This window comes from Lissotriton vulgaris, chromosome 7 (genome assembly GCF_964263255.1).
Source record: "Lissotriton vulgaris chromosome 7, aLisVul1.2, whole genome shotgun sequence".
NCBI classification, from domain to species: Eukaryota; Metazoa; Chordata; class Amphibia; order Caudata; family Salamandridae; genus Lissotriton; species Lissotriton vulgaris.
Window position 1 is genome coordinate 601,810,075 of NC_141695.1, and position 22,099 is coordinate 601,832,173.

Here is a 22,099-nt window from a genome sequence, read left to right on the forward strand (position 1 = left end):
ATGATCTGTCGCAGACGCGGCCCGACCTATTGAGATTTGTGAGGAAAAACAGGACATCGTCTACGTACCGCGCAATTCTATCCGATGATCCGAGCTCCCATTCAAAGCCACGCAGCTGCGCATCTATGCGCACCCATGCCGCCAGCGGTTCCATGGCAAGGGCGAACAGGTACGGCGAGAGGGGACAACCCTGCCTAGTACCACGCCCGATGTGAAATTTAGAGGATATGGCCCCTGCCACCCGAACCGAGGCCGTCAAGTCTGTGTATAAGAGTTGCAGATACGACAAGAACTGGGGCCCTAGGTTAAGCCGAGGCAAAAGTGCGAACAGGTAAACCCAACTCAAGGAGTCAAAGGCCCTGTCCATGTCAGCCAAAAGGAGTGCTGCTTGCTCCATGGTGTCTCGAACTGCCGCCACTGCAACATGGGCCCGTCGAATATTGTGTCTAGTCGTCCTGTGGGCATGAACCCGGCCTGATCTGGGTGGACAAGCCCCACAATGTGGGGTAGGAGAAGGTTAGCCAGCGCCTTGGCCAAAATCTTAGCCTCCACGTTCAGGAGAGATATTGGTCGGTATGATGCATGATGATCTGGGGGCCTGCCCGGCTTGTGGAATACCACCACCTCAGCGTGCCTTCAATCTGCGGGGAGGCTACCTCGTTCCCTGGCCTCTTCCAATGCCGCTCTATAGTGCGCACCCAGCTGTAGGTGGTATTTCTAAAAAAATTCACTCGGGAACCCATTGGGTCCTGGAGCCTTCCCAGTATTAAGTTCCCCCAGGGCCGAACCCAACTCTTCCTCCGTCAACAGAAGCTCGAGGCGCTCTCGCACCTCATCTGACACCGCACGTGGTGGTAGGTCTGCAATAAATTTGTCAACCGCGTCCGCCGGGAGGCACTCTTTCTGGGCATATTGGTTAGCATAATATGTTGCAAAACTTTCGGCCAGCTCTTTTTTGTCCGTGATCGGGGCCCCAGCATCATCCAGGATCCCCGGTAGGGTCTGTACTTGGAACGTGTTTTGGCATAGCCGATGCAGCATTGTTCCTGATTTATTCCCCCATTGATATATCCTGCTGCGCGTCGCCAGCCACACCTGTCGCACCTCATCCAATAGCAGGGACGCATAGGACTGCTGTGCCAAGAGAAGTTGCCCCACCACCTGACTCTCTCCATCGACACTGCAGCGTCGCTCCAGAGCATCTATGTCAGCTGCGGCCCTTACTAAGTCCACTCTGCGCTTCCTACGGGCAGCTGCACACCAAGCGATGTCCACTCCTCTAAGTGTGGGTTTCAGGGCCTCCCATACCGACCCAGCATCCATGACCGACCCAACATTCTCCACCAAGAAGTGTGCTATGGCCTCCCCCATGTGTTTCCTATAACCCTCATGTTGAAGGTGCCATGTGGAGAGGCGCCATCGAAATGGCTGCCGCCCTTTATCCAAGATAAGTTCTAAGGTAACGGGGGAATGATCCGAGAGCCCACGAGACAATATGGCCGCAGACTTCACCCTGCCAATGACAGCTCGAGGGACAAATATGTAATCTTTTCTAGAGAAGGTTTTGTGGACCGCTGATAGGAAAGTATATTCCCGTCTATGTGCATGTAAGTATCGCCATGTGTCCACCCAGTCAAGCCCCCTAAACATGTCTCCTAGTTTGGTGGATGTTCCGGCTACCCGACCACCCCCAGGCCGATATCGATCTATAAGTCCATCCATAATATCATTCCAGTCCCCTCCAACCACCGCTAGTGCCTCAGGGATATCCGGCCATACTGCAAATAACTTCTCTACCAACGACCACTGCAGAGAAGGCGGGGCATACACACTCCCCAGTAGCAGGGATTCCTCTCCAACCATACCCCTGACAAATATGTATCGGCCCTGTGGATCAACCCATTGAGCCGAGTGAGTATAGGACAATCTGTGATGTACCAGTATGGCCACCCCCGTGATCCCCTGACAAAGCCCGCATGATAAACAGGTGAGTTTCCTGTAGTAGCAGGATATAAGCTCCCTCCCTTTTTGCCTGCCGCAGGACTGCCCCCCTCTTAACCTTGTCTAGAACTCCACGCACATTCCAGCTAATGACGCAAATGGATGCTCTGGGACCTAGAGTCCTAATCCCTGTAGTTGCCATCCGGGGAACAAGTATAGCAATTGTCCAAATGTGGGGCCATGTAGGTGTGTACACAAGAACCATCAAGACCCCCTAGCTATTGTGCGACTCAACCCGAACAAACCCCCCCCCCCCCCCCCAAGACAGACACCTCCCCCCTCCGCTGCCCCCAACTCCCACCCCATACCTCAAAAACGCTGAAGTACCTGTCGCGGTATGGACAACTCCTGATCCTACAACACAGGACCTGAGGCCGTCCACACCAATGGATCCCCATCAAACAGCTCATACACCCAACTCCCCCCCAACAATCCCTAAGCAAGGGGGATGGTCCGCCCCTCATACATCTCCCCCTACCCCGCTGCTCCATATAGTCGTAGTTGCCGTAGACCAAGAATCTCATCAGGCTCTTCTCCGTCCCATGGCTACTCGACAGCGGCATCCCCGGCCTACCAATCATAGCAAAATCACTGCCTGTTGGCCGAGTGTTCAAGGATCTATTGTCGGAGAGTCAGAGGCATCCTTCTTCCCTTCTACAGCCCCACCCCAGGTGGAGCGCCTCCTGAATCTGGACCTCCAATTCCCTCTGCTCCGTGACCCCCGGGCGGTTTGCGACTGTGCCCCGCTCAATGAAGAATCCGAGTCCATGCCCGGCGGGGTATGCACCCTCACTTTCACCGTCTCATCTGTCCAAGGAAATATGTCTTCGGGATATCGAAGAAGTGGTTGCGAGACTGTAAGACCACCCGCAGGAGGGCCGGGTCTCTCACAGTTCCTACCTGTCTGGAATTAAATCACAACAGACAAGTGGGTAAGACAAATTATCCAGTATGGTTATCGCCTGGAACTCGCCTCTAGTCCCCCAGATATTCCTCCCAGACAACGTTCAATGTCCTCGGAACATCTGACGCTTCTCAAACAGGAGGTTCTCTCTCTATTACAAAAACATGCAATAGAACCAGTCCCCTTGCCTCATCAAGGCACAGGGGTTTATTCCCTCTATTTCCTAATTCTAAAAAGGATGGCTCTCTCAGGCCCATATTAGACCTCAGACCCCTAAATTTCTACATTCGGTTGAATCACGTCCACATGGTCACTCTCCAACAGGTGCTCCCAATGCTTCAACAGGGCGACTTTCTCTTCACTCTGGACTTAAAGGACGCCTACTTTCATATTCCCATTCACCCCGCTCACAGGAAATATCTCAGGGTCATCATAGACGGATAACACTACCAATCCAAAGTCCTCCCATTCGAGGTGACTAAAACACCCAGAGTCTTCACCAAGAGTCTTGCAGTAGTTGCGGCCCACTTATGAAGGCAGCACATTCATGTCTTCCCTTATATGGATGACTGGCTCATAAAAGCCAGGTCACACAGCAGCTGTGCGCTACACACACTCAAAACAAACTAACTGCTTCACGACTTGGGATTCACGGTAAACCTCACCAAATCCCACCTCCAACCGGCCAGCATACAACAATATCTAGAGGCTACTATAGACACTTCAAAAGCTCTAGTATACCCCAACCCAGGATGGATAACCACCATACAAGCTATATTGGCAAACTTTCAGACTCAACACTCACTGCCAGCTCGAGTGTTCATGCAGCTAATCGGGATGATGGCCTCTTGCATTCTCATTGTCCCTTATGCAAGACTCCAAATGTGTCCCTTACAGGAGTGTTTGGCACGTCAGTGGATCCAGGCTCAAGGTCAGCTAACAGATCTGGTGTTGGTAGACGACCGCATCCATCACTCTCTGCAGTGGTGGAACACACAAAACCTTTCCAAAGGGCGCCGTTCCTTGACCCAATTCCACAGATAGTGCTAACAGCAGACGCATTGCTCACCGGCTTGGAGCTCATCTTCAAACCCATACCATTCAGGGCATGTGAGCCCCTCAACAAAAACCATTCCACATAAATTACCTGGAATTGTTGGCGATCTTCCTAGCGTTAAAATCTTTTCAACTCCACCTCGCAGGTGAGGCTGTCCTGGTCCGTACAGACAACATGACAGCAATGTATTACATGCAAAAACAGGGGGGGGGGGGACACTCTTTCCAGCTTTCAAACCTAGCTCAAAGCATATGGAGATGGGCCATTCCTCAGAACATATATCTCCTTGCAGAAAACCTACCAGGAGTACACAATCAGATTGCAGATCTGCTCAGTCGTCAGAAACAGCAGATCCACGAACGGGAACTTCATCCTCAAGTTCTGCTTCCAGTCGCAAATATCCCGAGTAGAATACAGTGGGACATCGTTAGGGCCAGTTATTTCAGTGATGTAAGCGGAGTTTCGCGGGGGCGTAGAGTATTTGCTAACAGTTTACCGGGAAGCTCGCCCTCTCCATATCGCCGCGCCACATGTTGCTTACTGAGGAACAACAATTCTCGTTCCGCCGCCTCTCTAAAGTCAAGCAGCAACGCTAACCGCTTTGCCTCCCCCGTACCGGATGCCGCGGCAATTCATTCACGGTCTAAAGCAGAGATATCATCCTCAATGCGATTCAAAGTAGAACGGAGATCCCGCAGGACTCCAGCGCGTTTGGCAATGTAGAGTCCCCTACTTTATGCTTAAAGCCCTCCCAGACTACCGCCCACGTGTCTACAGACCCTGTGTTGATGTCAAAGTAATCCACAATCACCTGCCTGACCTTGTTAAAAACAACGCGCTTCCGGGGAACCGCTACTGTCTCTCGTAACACCCCGATCTGGGAACATTCAGCCGCAACACTACTGGGGAGTGGTCCGAAAGTGTGCAGGGGAGGGTAAGGATACCATCCAGCCAACCCGCCACCCCGGGAGAAAACAACCAATAATCTATCCTGGTCCAGGTGTTATGAAACCCAGACAAGTGCGAGAAGTCCGGAAGGTGTGCATGCATTTGGAGCTCAAGGAGAAATGAGCACATATATCTTTGAGGGCTTGTCGGGCACGGGGCTTCGTATCGGGAGAAGTGGAAGTGCTGTCCCTAGCTGGGTCCAATATTAGATTGAAGTCACCCCCTAGGATCAATAGCCCGGGGTCAAGTGAAAGGAGTCGTACCTGCAAGTCATGGAAAAACGCGGGGGAGTCCTCATTAGGGCCATAAATCCCAGCCAAAGTAACCTTATGTCCCATCAAGGAACCAGTGATGATCAGGGTAAAGCCTTCATTGTCCAATAATGTATTATGTAGAGCAAAAGGGACTCGCTTGTGTATGAAGATTGCAACCCCCCCCCCGAGCATAGCGACTGTAATTGGAAAAATATCTATGGGGACACCAACTTGCCGCAACCAGAGTGTGGTCGGAAGCTGACAAATGCGTCTCCTGCATGAAAACAATATCTATGTCATGACGTACAATATAATTGAGGACTTGCCTACGTTTTCTAGTATAGTTTAGGACTCTAACGTTCCATGTCATCAGCGAAAGCCCGGAAGGACCGGGCAGATTACCTAGCTTAGCGATTGAAATATTGTTGCAGCAAACTCGTAACAATGCTTGCCTGAATCATGCCATACCATCACAACTGGATCCAATAGCGTACAAAAACCATTGAAACTATACCAACAATCCCCCCACCCCACACCCAGCCTCTTGTAAACCCCAAAGAGGTACCCCCCGAAATAACTTGTCAAGTGCATGTGCAATGCAAGTATTAAGATATCTGTAGGAGCAAAGGGCGCACATAGCAAAGCAACAATACTAAGTAAAGACACTAAGGTCTGCACCATAGGGTATGGCAACGCCACGCCAGCCGCGCAATAGAACAAAGAACACTATTGCATCGAAGAAAGAGTGAACATTTTACGCATAGCAGAACACAGAGAAGCAATATGAAAAATCAATTAACCAATCCCGGGTTGGGAGAAGAGCTCAACACTCTTCTGGGAATTCCCCTGTGGCGGGCAGGCAGATCTCGGCCCACCAGACGCCCCAGCGTGGTTCTTCTTGTATACCTGGCAAAATTCCTGTGCCTCAGTCGGAGCGTCAAACACCCGAAACCTGCCGTCTACATCCACCCTTAATCTCGCCGGATACAGCATGCCATATCTTAGCCCATGTTTTTCAAAGCTTTCTTGACCCCCTGGTATTTACGCCTTGCACCATGACGGTAAAGTCCGGGAAGAAAGCCAATTTGTTACCCTGCCATTGGACGTCTCCCAAGTCTCAAGCGGAGTGCAGCATCCCTGTCTCTGAAATTCATGAGCCTGGCAATGATGGACCTCTGGGGAAGACCCAGCCGAGGACGAGGCCCCAGCGACCTATGGGCGCGCTCAACCACAAAGCCCTGCGTGAAAGTTTCTCTGCCAAACAGTTCCGCCAGTAGTTGTTCCATAAAAGTTTCCATAAGGCCAGTGGCTGTCATCTCCGGAATTCCAATGATTCGGATGTTGTTTCGGCTTCTGCGGGCCTCCAAGTCCTTGTTCTTGATAGCAACGTCCTTGAGGATCTTCTCCATCCTGTCCAGCCGCTTCAAGGAGGATGTAGCACCTTCCTCGACGTCCGAGAATCACGCCTCAACGACATCCAGTCGCCGATCATGCGCTTGAATTTTAGAACCCATGTCAGCCAACTTTTTGTTCCGTTCATCAAACCGGCCATTTAAAAGCCCTGAACCCGGCTCTCATTTCAGCTAACATGGCCGAGGCTAGGGAGGCAGGGTCTTCAGCATCGTGTGGGACTGCAGCCTCATCTGACTGACCGGCAGGGACATCTGACGGGGCGCCAGCGGCTTTATCGAACTGTAGCTTACTTTGCTTTGGGTCCTTCTTCACCATCTTGCAGAGAAGAGAATGGGGTCCTGACGATGAAAGAGCCAATCTGCTGTTACGACACTAACAAAAAACGGAGGGCTATCACCAATCAAGCGGTTTAAGCTCAGCTGAACTGCCAGGCCGCAATGTGAACACGTGGCAAACACCTTGGCGTGGCATGCCCGATGACTGCAGGCATCAAGTGGAGCAAAGAGACGTCCCCGACCAGCAGTGGGGGGAAAAACCTTAGTGACCAGCACAGGGGTGGGATCAGGTGTTAGTAAGGCTCTAAGTCTTCACGGCAGGTGTGCAGTGAAAGATCGCGCCAGGCACGGTGTTGCGGGAAACTGTAGTAGGCCCAGGTCACAGTGCAATATTAGGTACCCAATCTGCACATTCGACGCAGGTAATAGCAGCCACACAGCAGGAGGACGGGCTTGCAGTGGATGCCAGACATAGAAGACCAGAAGCGGGGTCCCAGAACAGTCAGCAGCTCCAATATTGCTCCTGCAGAGGGTAAATTTGTGCCAGCAACTCGAAGCAAATCACTGGGATGTCTCCCAGGGCAGGCCTCCGCAGCTCCCAGGCCGTCGTGCACACAGGAGGGGCTGGGGGGGGGGAAGCCAGCGCGCCCAACTAGCACCAGCACTGCCACCGCCCCCGCCAAAGCATCGGGCCTCCCCGCAAACCCAACCCCTGTCCCGGCCGAACCAAGCATGACATGCCCCGGCTTAGGACCGCCCACAAGGCCGCAAAGCCCGGAGAGGGTGCCGCCGGCAGCGGGGCCCAACCAGAGGAGTGGCAGGAGGGGAGGGGAGAGGAAAGCCCGCAAACAGAAAAGTCAAGGAGCGGCAGGCAGCGCTAGGGCGAACATCGGGGCAAAACTCATCACCCCGACAGCCACGATCTCCATTGGCAATGCAGGCCGCAACCGTACACCGCTCCAGGCATCCGATGAGGCTCTACGTGTTCCGGGCACTGCAGGAAGGTGTCCACTGCGATAATGGAGCTCTTACAGCAAGCTTAACAGCAACATTCCAGCCCGACCGGCGGAGCTTCAGGCGGATGCGGCCATCTTGGTCGCCTTCGTGGCCACGCCCCCCCAGGAATCTGACTTAGCAGAGACACAAAGGAACTCTGGGAGCCAAATTACGGCTGTATGATTATGTGGCTGGAGGAGAAACTATCCTTATGGATGAGAATGGCTATCTCAATGGCGGGGAGAATAACGATTGCAAAAATTATCGTTTTACCCAAACTATTGTACCTCTTTGTCAATTTACCCATACCATTGACCTCAACATTTTTTAAGCGAGTTAGATCAATCAATCAATCAATCAGTGACACTTATAAAGCGCGCTACATACCCGTAGGGTCTCAAGGCGCTGGGGGGGGGGGGGGGGTGCCGCTACTGCTCGAGCAGCCAGGTCTTCAGCTTCTTTCTGAAGGAGAGGTGGTCTTGGGTCAGGCGCAGGTCGGACGGGAGGGAGTTCCAGGTCTTGGCGGCCAGGTAGGAGAAGGACCTTCCTCCTGTAGTCGCTCTTCGGATGCGGGGGACGGCGGCGAGGGCGTGGTTGGCTGATCGGAGGTGGCGTCTGGGAGCGTAGAAGTTGACTCGGCTGTTGAGGTAGCTCGGGCCTTGGTCGTGCAGGGCTTTGTGTGCGTGGGTGAGGAGGCGGAAGGTGATTCTCTTGTTGACGGGGAGCCAGTGAAGGTCTCTCAGATGTCCGGAGATGTGGCTGGATCGTGGGATGTCGAGGATGAGTCTGGCTGAGGCGTTTTGGATCCGCTGGAGTCTCTTCTGGAGCTTGGCGGTGGTACCGGCGTAGAGGGCGTTACCGTAGTCCAGACGGCTGGTGACGAGGGCCTGGGTGACGGTCTTCCTGGTCTCTGTGGGGATCCACCAGAAGATCTTCCGTAGCATGCGTAGGATGTTGAAGCACGCCGAGGAGACGGTGTTGACTTGCCTGGTCATGGAGAGGGAGGAGTCCAGGATGAAGCCCAGGTTTCGTGCATGGTCTGTCGGTTTGGGTGCGGTGCCCAGGGCGGGAGGCCACCAGGAGTCGTCCCAGGCGGAGGGTGAGGAGCCCAGGATGAGGACCTCCGTCTTGTCCGAGTTCAGTTTCAGGCGGCTGGTCGTCATCCACTCAGCTACCTCTTTCATCCCTTCGTGTAGGTTGGCTCTGGCGGCGGTGGGTTCGTTGGTCAGGGAGAGGATTAGCTGGGTGTCGTCGGCGTAGGAGATTATGCTGAGGTGGTGTTTGCGTACGATGGCCGCGAGGGGGCTCATGTAGACGTTGAAGAGGGTGGGGCTCAGGGATGATCCTTGGGGGACGCCGCAGATGACTTCGGAGGCCTCTGACTTGTACGGTGGTAGGCGGACTCTCTGTGTTCTTCCGTCGAGGAAGGAGATGATCCATTCCAGCGCCTTGTCCTGGATTCCGATGTTGCTGAGGCGCCGTACTAGGGTGCGGTGGCAGACCGTGTCGAAAGCCGCGGAGAGGTCTAGGAGGATGAGGGCCGCTGTTTCTCCATTGTCCATCAGGGCTCGGATGTCATCGGTGGCGGCGATGAGGGCGGTCTCGGTGCTGTGTTTGGCTCGGAAGCCGGACTGTGAGGGGTCGAGGGATCCGTTCGTCTCGAGGAAGGCGGCCATCTGCTTGTTGACAGTCTTCTCGATGACTTTGGCTGGAAACGGGAGAAGCGAGATGGGGCGGTAATTCTTGAGGTCGGTGGGGTCCGCTGTTGGTTTCTTGAGTAGAGCGCTGAGTTCGGCGTGTTTCCAGCTCTCAGGGAAGATGGCGGTGTCGAAGGAGGTGTTGATGATGTCTTGCAGGTGGGGTGCGATGACAGCGTCGGCCCTGTTGAAGACGTGGTGAGGGCAGGGGTCGGTCGGTGATCCGGAGTGGATGGAGTTCATCGTGCGGATGGTGTCTTCGGTGCTGATCGGGGTCCAGGCGTGGAGGGTGGTGGTGGGGGGGGGTGGTTGGTCGGTCATGGTGTGCGTTGGTTGGTTGTTGAAACTGCTGTGTATGTCCGTGATCTTGTTGTGGAAGTATGAGGCGAGGGAGTTGCAGAGGTCTTGCGATGGGGTGATGTCGTTGTTTCCTGCGCTGGGGTTGGAAAGCTCTTTCACGATGTTGAAGAGTTCCTTGCAGTTGTGTGCGTTGTTGTCCAACCGGTCCTTGAATGCTGTTTTCTTGGCGGCGCGGATCAGCTGGTGGTGTTTCCGGGTGGCAAGTTTGTAGGAGGTCCTGTTGTCCGGTGTCGGTTCCCTTTTCCAGACTTTCTCGAGGGCTCGGCAGTTCTTCTTGGAGCTCTTGAGTTCGTCGGTGAACCATGGGGCCTTCTTGCTGCCGGGTCTGCTAGGCGGGGTCCTCAGCGGGGCGAGTTCGTCCGCGCAGTTGCTGATCCACTTCGTGAGGTTGTCGGCGGCCTGGCTGGGGTTCGCTGAGCTGGCAGGAGGGTGCTGGCTCAGGGAGGTGGCGAGCTGGTCTGCTGTGATCTTGTTCCAGCTTCTGCGGGCGGTCTGTTGCTGGTGATGGTGGGACGTCGTTCTCTTGAAGGTGAAGTGGACGCAGCTGTGGTCCGTCCATTGAAGCTCTGTGGCGTGGCTGAAGTCGATGTCTGTGCTGGATGAGAAGACGGCGTCGAGTGTGTGTCCGGCGAGGTGGGTGGGGGTGGACACCAGTTGCTTGAGTCCCAGGTTGGCGAGGTTGTCGAGCAGGGTGCTGGTGTTGTGGTCGTTGTTGTTCTCCAGATGGAAGTTGAGGTCTCCCAGGAGGATGTAGTCGGCGGAGGGGAGGGCATGCGGGCTGACGAAGTCGGCGATGTCCTCGCTGAATTGCGTGCGTGGTCCAGGGGGTCGGTAGATCAGGGTGCCTCTGAGGGTGGTGTTCGGGTTGGTGTGGATCTGGAAATGTAGGTGTTCGGCGCTGGTCAGGGTGTTGTCGGTGCTGGTCGTGAGACGGATGGTGCTCCTGTGGATGATGGCGATGCCTCCTCCCATCTGGTTGGCGTTTCGGTCCCTCCGGACAATCTTGTAGCCCTCTGGGATGGCGATGGCGATGTCGGGAGCTGAAGAGGCGTTCATCCAGGTCTCCGTGAGGAAGGCAACGTCTGGAGCTGTGGTGTCGAGGAGGTTCCAGAGTTCGATGGCATGTCTGTGGACGGAGCGGGTGTTGATCAGGATGCACTTGAGGTGGGTGCTGCTGGTGTTCGGCTTGGCAGGTGCTGGTGCGAGGCAGGTCCGGATGCAGGTGAACTTGCAGGCGTGGCAGCTGAAGGGTCCGTGGGTGCGTCTTGGAGTGGCTTGGTGGCATTCTGGGAGTCGGCCGGTGTTGAGAGCGAAGAGGGTGGCGGCAGAGTACGTCAGGCGGGTAGGTCTAATATGATCACCCTGATCCGGGCGGGAAAGCAACCTAGAATAGCCTGGGAAGTTCATTACGTCAAGGGGGACTGGGAGCATTAGACTTTACCTTGTATGCCTATTGCACGTAAACCCAATTCTTACACCACTGGCTGTACCAACCCCATTTCAGCGCTATGTTGCTGTAGAACTAGATAGGGCAGCCCAATCCCACTCTCTACTGCAATCTATCAAGAATACAGATAGGGAGGTAAACACTGCAGAGGCCCTGAGATAGGCATGCAACTGGTTACATAATGGTGGTGCCATCAGGCGGGTAAGCACACTCAATATTACTAAATCTGCAGATCTATTTCCTGACAATTAATTTATGGTCCCCCTCAACCCTGAAAAGGCGCACCTACCAGTCTATCAGATATTCTTCTATAACATCAACTGCGTACCACGTGCTGTAAACTGCACAATACATTCCTGTCACCGCTCCCCCACTCTTACTGCACTGGAACGCATATTGACAGATCCAGCGCCACGTAAATTAATCACACACTTGTACTCTGCCACGCAACAAACAACCCCGGTAATCCAGCCACGCTCATTGGAGATTTGGAGTTCTAGTCTAGAAGTCCCGATTTCGGCTGAGCAATGGCTCTACTGCTGTAGCCAGCTGGAGCGCCTGTCCCCAAATTACAGATTACGCCTAATCCATTTCAAGTTCCTACACCAAATGTAAAGAACACCATTGCGGTTATTTGATATGGGTCTCAGAACAAATAGTAATTGTTGGAAATGCAAAATTCCACAAGCCACATTCCTTCATCTGGCATGACGATGCCTATCGATAGCGAGATACAGGGATAAGGTATATAACACTATGCACAATATCACAGGTGTGGATCTTAGACGTATATCCTTGGTGGGTTTACTGGGATATGTAAAGGAAATTCCCCCCGCAGATCATTGTCTGATTGCAATGCTGCTGTTGTTGGCAAAACGTGGAGTGGCAATGCACTGAGGCAAAAACACTGCACCCTCCACTGACACCTGGATAACCGACTTTGCATTTTGTGAAGGACAATTGTCCACGTTTTGGGAACTCATGCCCTTCACATCCAGACCCAAAGATATATGGGCTCCATTTCTGAACTGGCTTAGACAAAGAGACATGGACATTCCCACTTCGCCTGTTAGGCCTGGCACTTCCCCTTGATTGGCGGAATACACGACCCTGTGATCTCGATGCGCTGTCCGATCTGCCATGGGCACCTATGCCAAGCACCATCAGCCACTGACAATGGGCACCGTCTTAATTACCGCTGCTGAATGTACTCCTGGATTGACAATTTTTGTACACCGTACCTGTGGTTATGTGATTCTAATGTGTCCTCCAACCTTTGTAAATGATGTGGTGTCATCTTGGGCATGCAAGAGCTCTCCGTTGCTCCTGTACCCCTTTTCGTTGTTTTGGTTCCTTCGTTGTTTTAAGCCATGCTGTTTTACATTATTCTATAACCATGCGGAGACTTATCTGGCTTTGAAATATCAATACAAATAATTGTAAAAATAAAAAAAGTAACAAAGCAAATTTCCAAATGCTGTTTCCAAGATCACTTGCTACACTGTGAAATGGGTTTAACACATCTGTGCCAGCAGGATTGATCAGTTCACTGCTGCCTGTAGGTCATGAGTTTCAATCTCAGCGAGGCAGACTCAGCCTGCTGTGCTCCAATGCCATTGAAGTGAGGATTAAAAATTAGGCGAGAGAAAGAGTAGTGCTAAGGCCACTGTATGAGGTGAGCCAAACGCGGGTGCGGTATTTACTGCCTCTGGTAAATACCATTCATTATTCCACGTTGAGGTATCTACCGGTTCTGGTAAATACCTCCTATTCCAAGTTCTTGACTTTGAAATGAGGCATATTACGGGGAATCGTTATTTAAAGCACAGATTCCGCATGCTTTTCTTTTTCCCCCAGATGAATTTCCTGACCTGCGGTGATATGTTGGGGAGAGGAGCAGAGGGTGCGATGATTCTTAGACATCTTAAAGTTCTGAGCCCTGCACAAGCTCCAGCTTTGCAAGAACGAGAATTCAGTCGTCAACTTGTAATCGGGGCCTTAGAAAAGGCAGACATTCGCTATTTAGTGCTGCATACGACAGGCATTGGAAAATCCAAAAGGTCTACCTAACATTTATATTCCTGAATAAAATATTGTAGAAAGCCGGCTGCATTGAACAAAACAAAATACAAACCAGTTATTTTCTGCTTACAGTGCATTTATTACAGAAAGAATGTGTGTGATGATTGATTGCATTTTAGAGATGTAAAATAGTAGTCACCCGTCTATAACAAGGAAAGCAAACCATAGGAGGTTGGATGATACACCAACTAGACATTCGCTGGTGGCAAGAGTAAAATACTTCTCTGGGTGGAGTCCAAGCCCACTCTATGGATATTTTAGAGAAGCTTTTGCAGACTGTGGCACTGCCAAGTTGGACCTAAAAACGTTATGTCCACACAGGCTGTAAATCAATTATTGGTACTACAGACAAACATAAGACATTAAGCACGCTGTAATCACTGGCAAAAGTTACAAAATATTGGTGAAAAGTATTCATGTCTAATTCAGTGGCTCTTAAACTGTGATCCGAGGACCTCTTTGAGTGTGCGAGGTCTACTCTGGGACTGCAACTGTTTTATAGAATTAAATAATATTAAAATGAATACATTAAAATTAATAAAGTGCATCCAAATAAAGAAGATAAATTGAACATGTGAAAACTTTTTCTGTATTTATTTGAGAATTAAACTAAAAAAATTAAATATTTGAGTATTTGCATAGTGTATACTTGTTTTTGATTTTTTGTGTGTATTGTTTTGAAGTCAAGAATTCATAAAGATTGCTTCGCCAAGGGTCCCTAGCTTCAAATAATGATTCAGCGGGGTCGCCGGATTCCAGTAATGATTCAGTGGGAGTCCACAGAAGTCAAAAGATTAAGAACCACTGGTGATGAATGATTCAGAAAGGCAAATATTAAAATGGCAACAAGTTTCAGCTCTGCCCTCGTTCCCTGATGACAGGAAATCAAAAGGATGGACTTGCAGTGAAGGGAAACCTGTGCTGTGAGAGGCCGGAAGCCTACTGTCGATCTAGGAGTTGATGAGACCCTTCCTCAGACCAACTTTCAGTGTCCAGGGAAGCCCAGTCTAGACTGCAAGACTTTCGGCATCATGGCTGGTTCGTCTGCACTGGCCTCCTTTGATTGGCTACCGATGCATAACAGGATACAGTTCAAGGCCCTATGCCTGGCACATAAAGGGGCTGCAGGCTTTACAACATTCGTTTTATCCCTACTGTTGTAAACGACTGCTACGCTTCCGGAAATCTAGGCCTGCTCTCCATTGCCATGGTCAAGAAAGCCAGGAGCGGGGTCGCTCATTTACAAATATAGCACCTAAATTATGGAATACTTGACCAGCAGCACTCAGGAAGAATGAGAACGCGCTCAACCTCAGGAAACTGCTTAAGACGTACCTTCACATAAAACATGATGAGTTTGGCTGACCGCCTAGCACTGGCGCTCAAGAAGTGCTATGAATAGAATGGCTTGAGAAAGCTCATTTCTGTCCCATAAATGACTGTTACGCAACCCTAGATGTAGCAACCGTAGTTGTATAGACTGATATAGTAGGTGGATAGTCATTCGGTTCTGCCTCCACATTCCTTGTTCACCCTCCTGCCCTTTACTGCCTAGCTTCCCTGCCTGCAACTTGTAACGTTTCTTTTCTTTTTGTTACTCAGCCTCTGATTCAGCCCCTGAGATTGGACCTTGTGAACAGTAGCGAGTATCAGAAGCACTTTCTGTCCCTGCAGCAGGCAGGGCACCAGGCAGATGCTGGGGTCACTCCCACTCAACTCATGGAGCTGATGAGCCAGGTAAGGGAAACACCTCTAACCCTTGTCACAGACTGCCAGTGAGACCCTCCAAGACATGATTCCACCCTGCTGGACTGAGTCACATCCACCTGTTGGGCTGTCCACCAGCCCTGCCCTGGTTGCACCATTTCTCATGCTGCATCGAGACCATACGCTACTGTCCATTGGAAACTTAAGACTCTACTAGTGTAGTAAATACACCACAGGCTGTCAGTGTCAGCTCTTGTTACTCCACTTCAGTCCGGCCTTGCAGCACCACTGCTGCACCAAGACCATACAACACTGTGTCATTCCAGACAAGCAACCCCCTGCTAGTACATTAGTCACCACAGTCTGCTAGTACAATCTCCCTGCTGTGAACAGCTGTAATCAACTCCTGCCCTATCCTGCAGCACAACTATGAGTGCTGCACTGTGACAATACTCCACTCAGGGATTGAAGAGATATAACCATCCCCCACTAGTGTAATGGGGACACCACAACCTGCTAATGCAGTACACCTGGAATGCACTGGTCTGCTAATCTACTTCAGTCCTGACCTGCAGTATTCCTGCTTTTGCTGCACAAGGCCATACGTGCACTAAAGACACCACAATCGGCCATTGCACTTTATCCAAATCTGCAGCACTGCCCATTGTCCAAGCCACACACAACTTTCCGATTTCACCGTACTCCTCACATGTAGCATGTCCGACTATTATAGCACTGTTAGAGGTACACCTCAACCATCCCAGGCATCCTTGGTCCTAACCTGCAATCTGTAGATCCTGGAATCTACATATAGTATGCCAATGTGCCTCACTCCTGTCATGCGACAGTCCCCCAGCCCAAGAGTGTCATATAGGAAGCTCTATTAGTTCTTGCAGTCCTAGCTGGCAGCGCCCCAAGCTGTTCTAGTGCATGGACCTACACACATACAGTGCCAATGCACCAGAGATCTGACATGAAGTACACCCTTCCAGTACTGAGGCCACTCAAAACAAACTGGTTTTCAACTTAGTTTTGACCTGCACGTTACCCTTTACCTGCATGGCTAGTGCTATAACTCAATTACAGGCCTTTGTGTACACCAATAGCAGGTTGTAATGTCTCCATTACACTAGTGGGCGGAGAGGGTTATATCTCTCCAATGCCTGAACTGAGTATGGTCTTGGTGCAGGACAGGGTAGAAGTAGATCAACAGCTGTTCCTGGTAGGAGGTTTATACTAGTAGACTGTGATGTCTCTACTGCTCTATTATAGGGGCCCTTTGTCTAGATGTAGGGTAATTATTCCTGTTGCCTGCCCTGGAGCCTTCCATAGCAGAGATCCCATGTGTCAGGACTATAGATGCTTATTTTGACTTTCAGGAGTCTGTTTCTTTTCTAAGCTCACATTCCTTTGTTAGATCCGGAAGCTTGAACTGGAGCGGGATCAGCAGAAGATACTGCTGGAGAGCCTGCAGCTTAGGCACAGCGAGGACCTGGAGCTGATTGAGAATTCACACAGGTGGGTAAAGGTGCCACCACTACTTAGAGTTAAAGCATGTGTGCCTTCTGCATGGCACGGAGAGAACTTCTGGAGATCGGGGTCAGTGTGTGTGTGTGTCTGTTTGTGTGTCTCATTTTCTCCATTATAGGATAGCCCTCATATCTGCCTAATATTAGAAAGGAGGCTTTAGAGGCCCTTTAGGCCAGAAATGCATGGGATATGCAAAAACAAATAAGCACTAACAAACAAAAGGGCAACAAGCAGGGGAATCTTGACAGTTTGAGTCCGTTTTCAGTAACTTAGAGGCCTAGACAGTGTTATTTCAATGGGCACACCTAAATGTGCACAGTATAATATAGTTAAGGTCTGTTTCGAGGTGACATCATTTCATGCTTACATATGATTTATTATTTACAGCAAAGATGTTGTTCTGTAACTCAAATAGATTTCCAGCTGCTAATATCTTCAGAGCTTTGTGTGGGTACACTAGACCTTAAATATATTTTAGGGTTTCAGAATTCCATACGGGAAGTTCAAAGTAAAGAAGCAACAGCTTGAAGAGTAATGCAATCAATGGGAGATCAGCGGAACTCCAAGCAATTACAATAGCCTTTTATATAGACAACTCAAATTGTCTCTTCGGGATAATAAATTACAATACTGTTACGCAACTCAATGCTAAATGCACTGACGTGCAAAACTCCGGTGGCGCCCACTGACCATTGTCGTTAAGGCTATTCACCGTAGGGTTGAATTGTTTATAATAAAAGGGGAATTTAAGACTTGGCAACTGGTTTTAAATGTCAAGTCGAACAGTTGTAAACTGCACACACAGGCCTTGTAATTGCAGGACTGAAACCGGTTTTAAAGGCTACTTGTGTGGGTGGCACAGCTAGTGCTGCAAACCCATAGTAGCATTTAGATTGCAGGTCCTGGGTAAATGGTATACCACTTTACAAGGGACTTATAAGTAAACAAAATATGCCAATTGGGTATACACCAATGTCACCACGTTTAGAGGAGAAACACATGTACTTTACCCCTAGTCAGCAGTGGTAAAGTGATTAGTGTCCTAAGGCCAACAAAAAGATACAGCAAAAAGAGTAGGCGAGCAGGGAAACGGTTTGGGGGAAGACCACCCTACGGATGACAGGTGTAACACTTTCTCAATCACCTATATGATGGAAAACTCCACCTAATCAGAAGAAGGTGGCTCCTAATTCTGATGCAAAGTCTCAAGCTGGAGATAAACAGGAACAACTACATTCCATCAAACAGTTTTTCATACTGTAATGTTTAACGCAATGGAAGAACTTGATTTGATAAACCCTCCAACCCAGCAGCTTTATCGCTGTTTTCAAAGCTGTCGTTCAGATTCGTTTAGTTGTATTATGGCTATGGAACAATCTATTTTGAATTCCACATAACCAAAACCACATTCAAAGGAAGCACTTTCAAAATCTTTGGATAGTTTTCTTCAAGTCTGTGTTTACAAATGCTAGCTTATTACTATTCACTTTGCTTCTACTTGCTTGTTTTTCTAAGTGAGAGGTTCTAAGTGCAAAGTGTGTACCCATACATCGGTTCCGTGCTCGCTGTGCCATAGGTTTCAAGCTGTAACTTTATGATGAGTGCCATGGGACGCAGCTAAGGAGTTCAGGCAAGACAGTTGCTACTGGAGCAGGACCTGCTGATTTATGTATAGTTGGCCCCTGTCTATAGTGCACATGGGGCGGGGGGAAACGAATGGACTGTAATATGGACCATACTAATTGCCAATGGCTGACATTATTTCAAACCTTGCACTCTTCACTGTTTTGTTTATCTCTATATTGAAAACTGGCTGCTGCTGTTAGCTCCACCTTGCTGGCAATTACGATTGTTCTTGCTGTACTTGCTCCTCTTGTCACATTATGGGACCTGCTTTTGTGGCAGCTGTTTTTTTTGTTGTCCATACCTTGTTGGCAGTTGTTATTGCTGTTGTTGACCCTGCCATGGTGGCAGCTGTAGCCACAAAACGTGTAGTCCATGCTGGTGAAACAGTTGTTGCTACTGACTTAGTAGATGTGTTTGCTACTGTTTACCCTGCTTAGGTGACAGTACAGCCTCCTCCTGTTGTGTCGCTGATTTTGGCCTTGCTGTGTTTGAAGCTGTTTCTAGCGTTGTCCCTAATGCAATGAAAGCTGTTGTCACGGCTGCTGATTGGCATCTGTTGTCTTTGATGTGGTTATGGATGTGGTTGCTACTGTTACGTTCATGGTACCTCCTATGGTCACCACTGAGGTCTTTATTGTGGTTACATATACAGTGCAAGCTGTCATCACTGCTGTGGATTGTGGTGTGGTTCCAACCATTGCTGCAGCTGTTGTTGCTGCGGTCTCTGCTGTTGTAAAAGCTAATGCCACTGCTATTGTTGTGTTGCTGTGGTGTCATTTCTGGTTCATGCTGTGGTCCTTAATGTGCTTGCAGCTGTAGGTACATGGATACATATTCCCACAGATTCCTCACCTTACGACCACCCCCAAGTGCCACTCTTGACCTGCTAGCTTTTTGTCTGGCATTAGCTCTCCAGCACACTAGATAGTATCACTGTACTCTAGTCACATCTCTGCCACCCATAAAGTCACAGCACAGGCCTCTATACGGCCCCATCTGGCACGCTCCCGCCAGGTAATGTGGTTGCCCCTGCCATGGTTTCAGCTGTGGTTACAGCAATGGTTGCTACTGTTGTTCCTACTGTATTGGTAGTTGTTGTTGCTGTTGTTGTCCTTACCATGGTTGCATCTTTGGTTGCTGGTGTGGACACTGTCTTGCATGTTGTGATGGCTGTCTTGCTTGACCTGTGAATATGCACTTGCTGTGCCTACGCATGTTTGTTGTAGTCCTGCTGTTCATACTGTTTGACTTATGAGTGTGCATTTATTTATGTATTGTATGGCCGACTGTGTGTGTTTTTAAGCTTGACTGATTTTGATTGTCTACTTTGTGTGTGTTCACTTAATCTGTGTGGTAGTGCAGGTGTGACAGTTGTCTTGGTTGAATTATACATATGCTATGTGTACAGGTATCAACGTGAATGTGCATTTATTGTGTTCACCCATGATTGTGCAGAGTAGCCATTATGTGCAAGCATTCTTCCCAAGGACTCTCCTCCCTTGTGTTCTTCTCATGGACAGAAACCGCCTGAAGGTTGTGGAGCAGTCCGCCCAGCAGCGTGAGGAGCGGCTGCAGAAGGAGAACCAGGAGCTCTCAGCACAGTACATGTCTCGCTGCCATAGCACTGAAGAAGAGAAGTCGCAGCTCCTGGCGCAGTACCAGCGCAGGCTCGACGAATTCGAAAAGGAGAAGGCGAAGGAGATTGAAAGGCTCCGAGAACTGCAGCGGTAAGTCTTTGCCAATGAACAGACTGGGGCCTCACCTGTGAAGTAGTGCGAAAGATAGGCACACAAACACCCCGTTGTAAATAACATTTGGGACCAGTGTTTTGCTGTCAGTTTTGACATTGGCGTTGAATAAAAGGGGTATCACATCCAAGTTATATTAGAGGCGATTTTGTGTTTATTGTTTTTGTATTTTCCCCTTTGTTTTTTACTCACTATTCCCCCTAGCTAAAAGAGCGTAAATTGTCAGCACTTTTCAAGCTCTACTGAGTGCGCCAAATTGTGTGCAGCGCTGATCTCTAAATTAGACCGTGGTAGTCAGGAGTAGGCTTTTTTTGTAGGAATACAGTGGTCTTGGGGCGAAATGTTCTCTGGCTTGGGGAGGAGCATTCAACTATCTGTTGAGGGAATAACCTCAATTGGGGAGCGAATATAAATGGTCGGAGCAGAAACAATGATAGGAGCAGGGCCAACAATGGTGTTTAAAGAGCACTTCATTCTTCTGATGAAAGATGCTGCGGTGTGGGGAAGGCACTATAGGAGTCAGGAAGGATGCTGTGGTGCGGTAAGGAGCCCTAATAGTCTTAAAGGGGAATTTGCAGGAGACAGGGGAGTACATTGCAGCCTGATGAAGTATGTCAGAACACTGTTGCAGACTGTGCCCTCGTTCTGATAAAATAATAAAAGCAAAGCAAGGCTCTCATAGGGATGGTCTTTCACAATCTAAGTATGGTGATAGTTTTTGGTTGTCGAATCTGCTTCTTGTTCTACTCTTTCCCTAAACCCTCCCCCACCCCTCAAATATTGACCCAAAGTCAAAATGGATGAAAGCAAAATCTTGGTTGATTAGTTCTGTCACAAAGTATGGTCCACATTGCTTGTTAGCTTTGGAGTACTCTGAGGGGACACAGAACCCATTTTGACCATATACAGAATTATTACAGAACTTAGGGTCCGATGTACTAAGAGTCCGTTCTCAAAAGGTGTTTGCAAACTACACATCTACAGTTTGCAAATTAACTCTGATTATACAGGAATGATGGACTGCAAGTGACAGGAGACCACCATTCCTGCATTTGCATTTGCATTCTCTTTCTTTTTTTTAAATTGTTTTTATTATCAAGGTCCTGCATTTCGGACTACGATCCGCGGATATTTACAAAGGTATTGGCCCCAGTAGCAGCATACCTAAGAAAGCAGTCTCTGCAAGTGTTTCCCTACCTGGACGACTGGCTGATAAAGGCTCCATCCTCTCAAGCGGCCACAAGGGCGGTCGAAGATTGTATTCAACTCTTCAATCACTTGGGTCTGGGTCTCAACAAGAGCAAGTCTGTCCTACTTCCATCCAGGTCGGCAAGATTTCTGGGGGCCATTCTGGATACAACTCTTTGCAAGGCTTTCCCTTCAGAAGAGAGACAGAACAAACTGATTCTTTCTGCCAACCGATTAAAAAGGAAGCAAACTCTTTCAGTCCGTCAATACAAATCCCTTCTAGGATCGATGTCATCTGGCATTGCCTTAATTCCGCACTGCAGGCTTCACATGCGCCCCCTGCAAAAGCAACTAGACTTGCAATGGCGTCAGGCAGAGGGATCGTTCGACGACAGGATAAGAATCACTCCTATCATAAGGAGGGCAATCAGGTGGTGGACTACAAAAGAAAATATTGCGGAAGGTCTCTCTTTTACGATTCCTCCTTCTCTGTTAGTTCTGACCACAGACGCTTCTCTAGAGGGCTGCAGGCGGTATTACAGGATCTGCAAGTAAGTGACCACTGGTCTCAAGAGTTACGCGCCTCCCATATCAACCTTCTGGAGCTACGAGCCATTCGGCTGTCTTTGCAGTAGTTCCTTCCACATATTCGGAATTCCACAGTACTGGTCCGTACGAACAACACTATGGCCATGCATTATGTAAACAAGCAAGGCGGAACGAGATCCAAACTCATTTCGAAAGAAGCTCAGGAGATCTGGGAGTGGGCTATTCGTCATCATATATCTCTCTCATCGGAACATCTTCCGGGCTCCCTCAATACGGAAGCGGATTCTTTGAGCCCCGCCTAAGGTCGGTTTCTTACG

General features: G+C 49.7%; 1 protein-coding gene across 1 annotated transcript in view; it reads left to right on the plus strand.

Annotated features, from left to right (window-relative positions):
* FBF1 (Fas binding factor 1) overlaps window positions 1–22,099 on the plus strand; it is a 615,519-nt gene that overhangs the window by 388,152 nt on the left and 205,268 nt on the right. Inside the window, exons 19-21 of the mRNA XM_086930722.1 lie at window positions 15,037–15,171; window positions 16,559–16,659; window positions 19,818–20,024. Of these exons, the coding sequence (XP_086786848.1) occupies window positions 15,037–15,171; window positions 16,559–16,659; window positions 19,818–20,024 (443 nt within the window). The remainder of the gene's footprint in view (window positions 1–15,036; window positions 15,172–16,558; window positions 16,660–19,817; window positions 20,025–22,099) is intronic.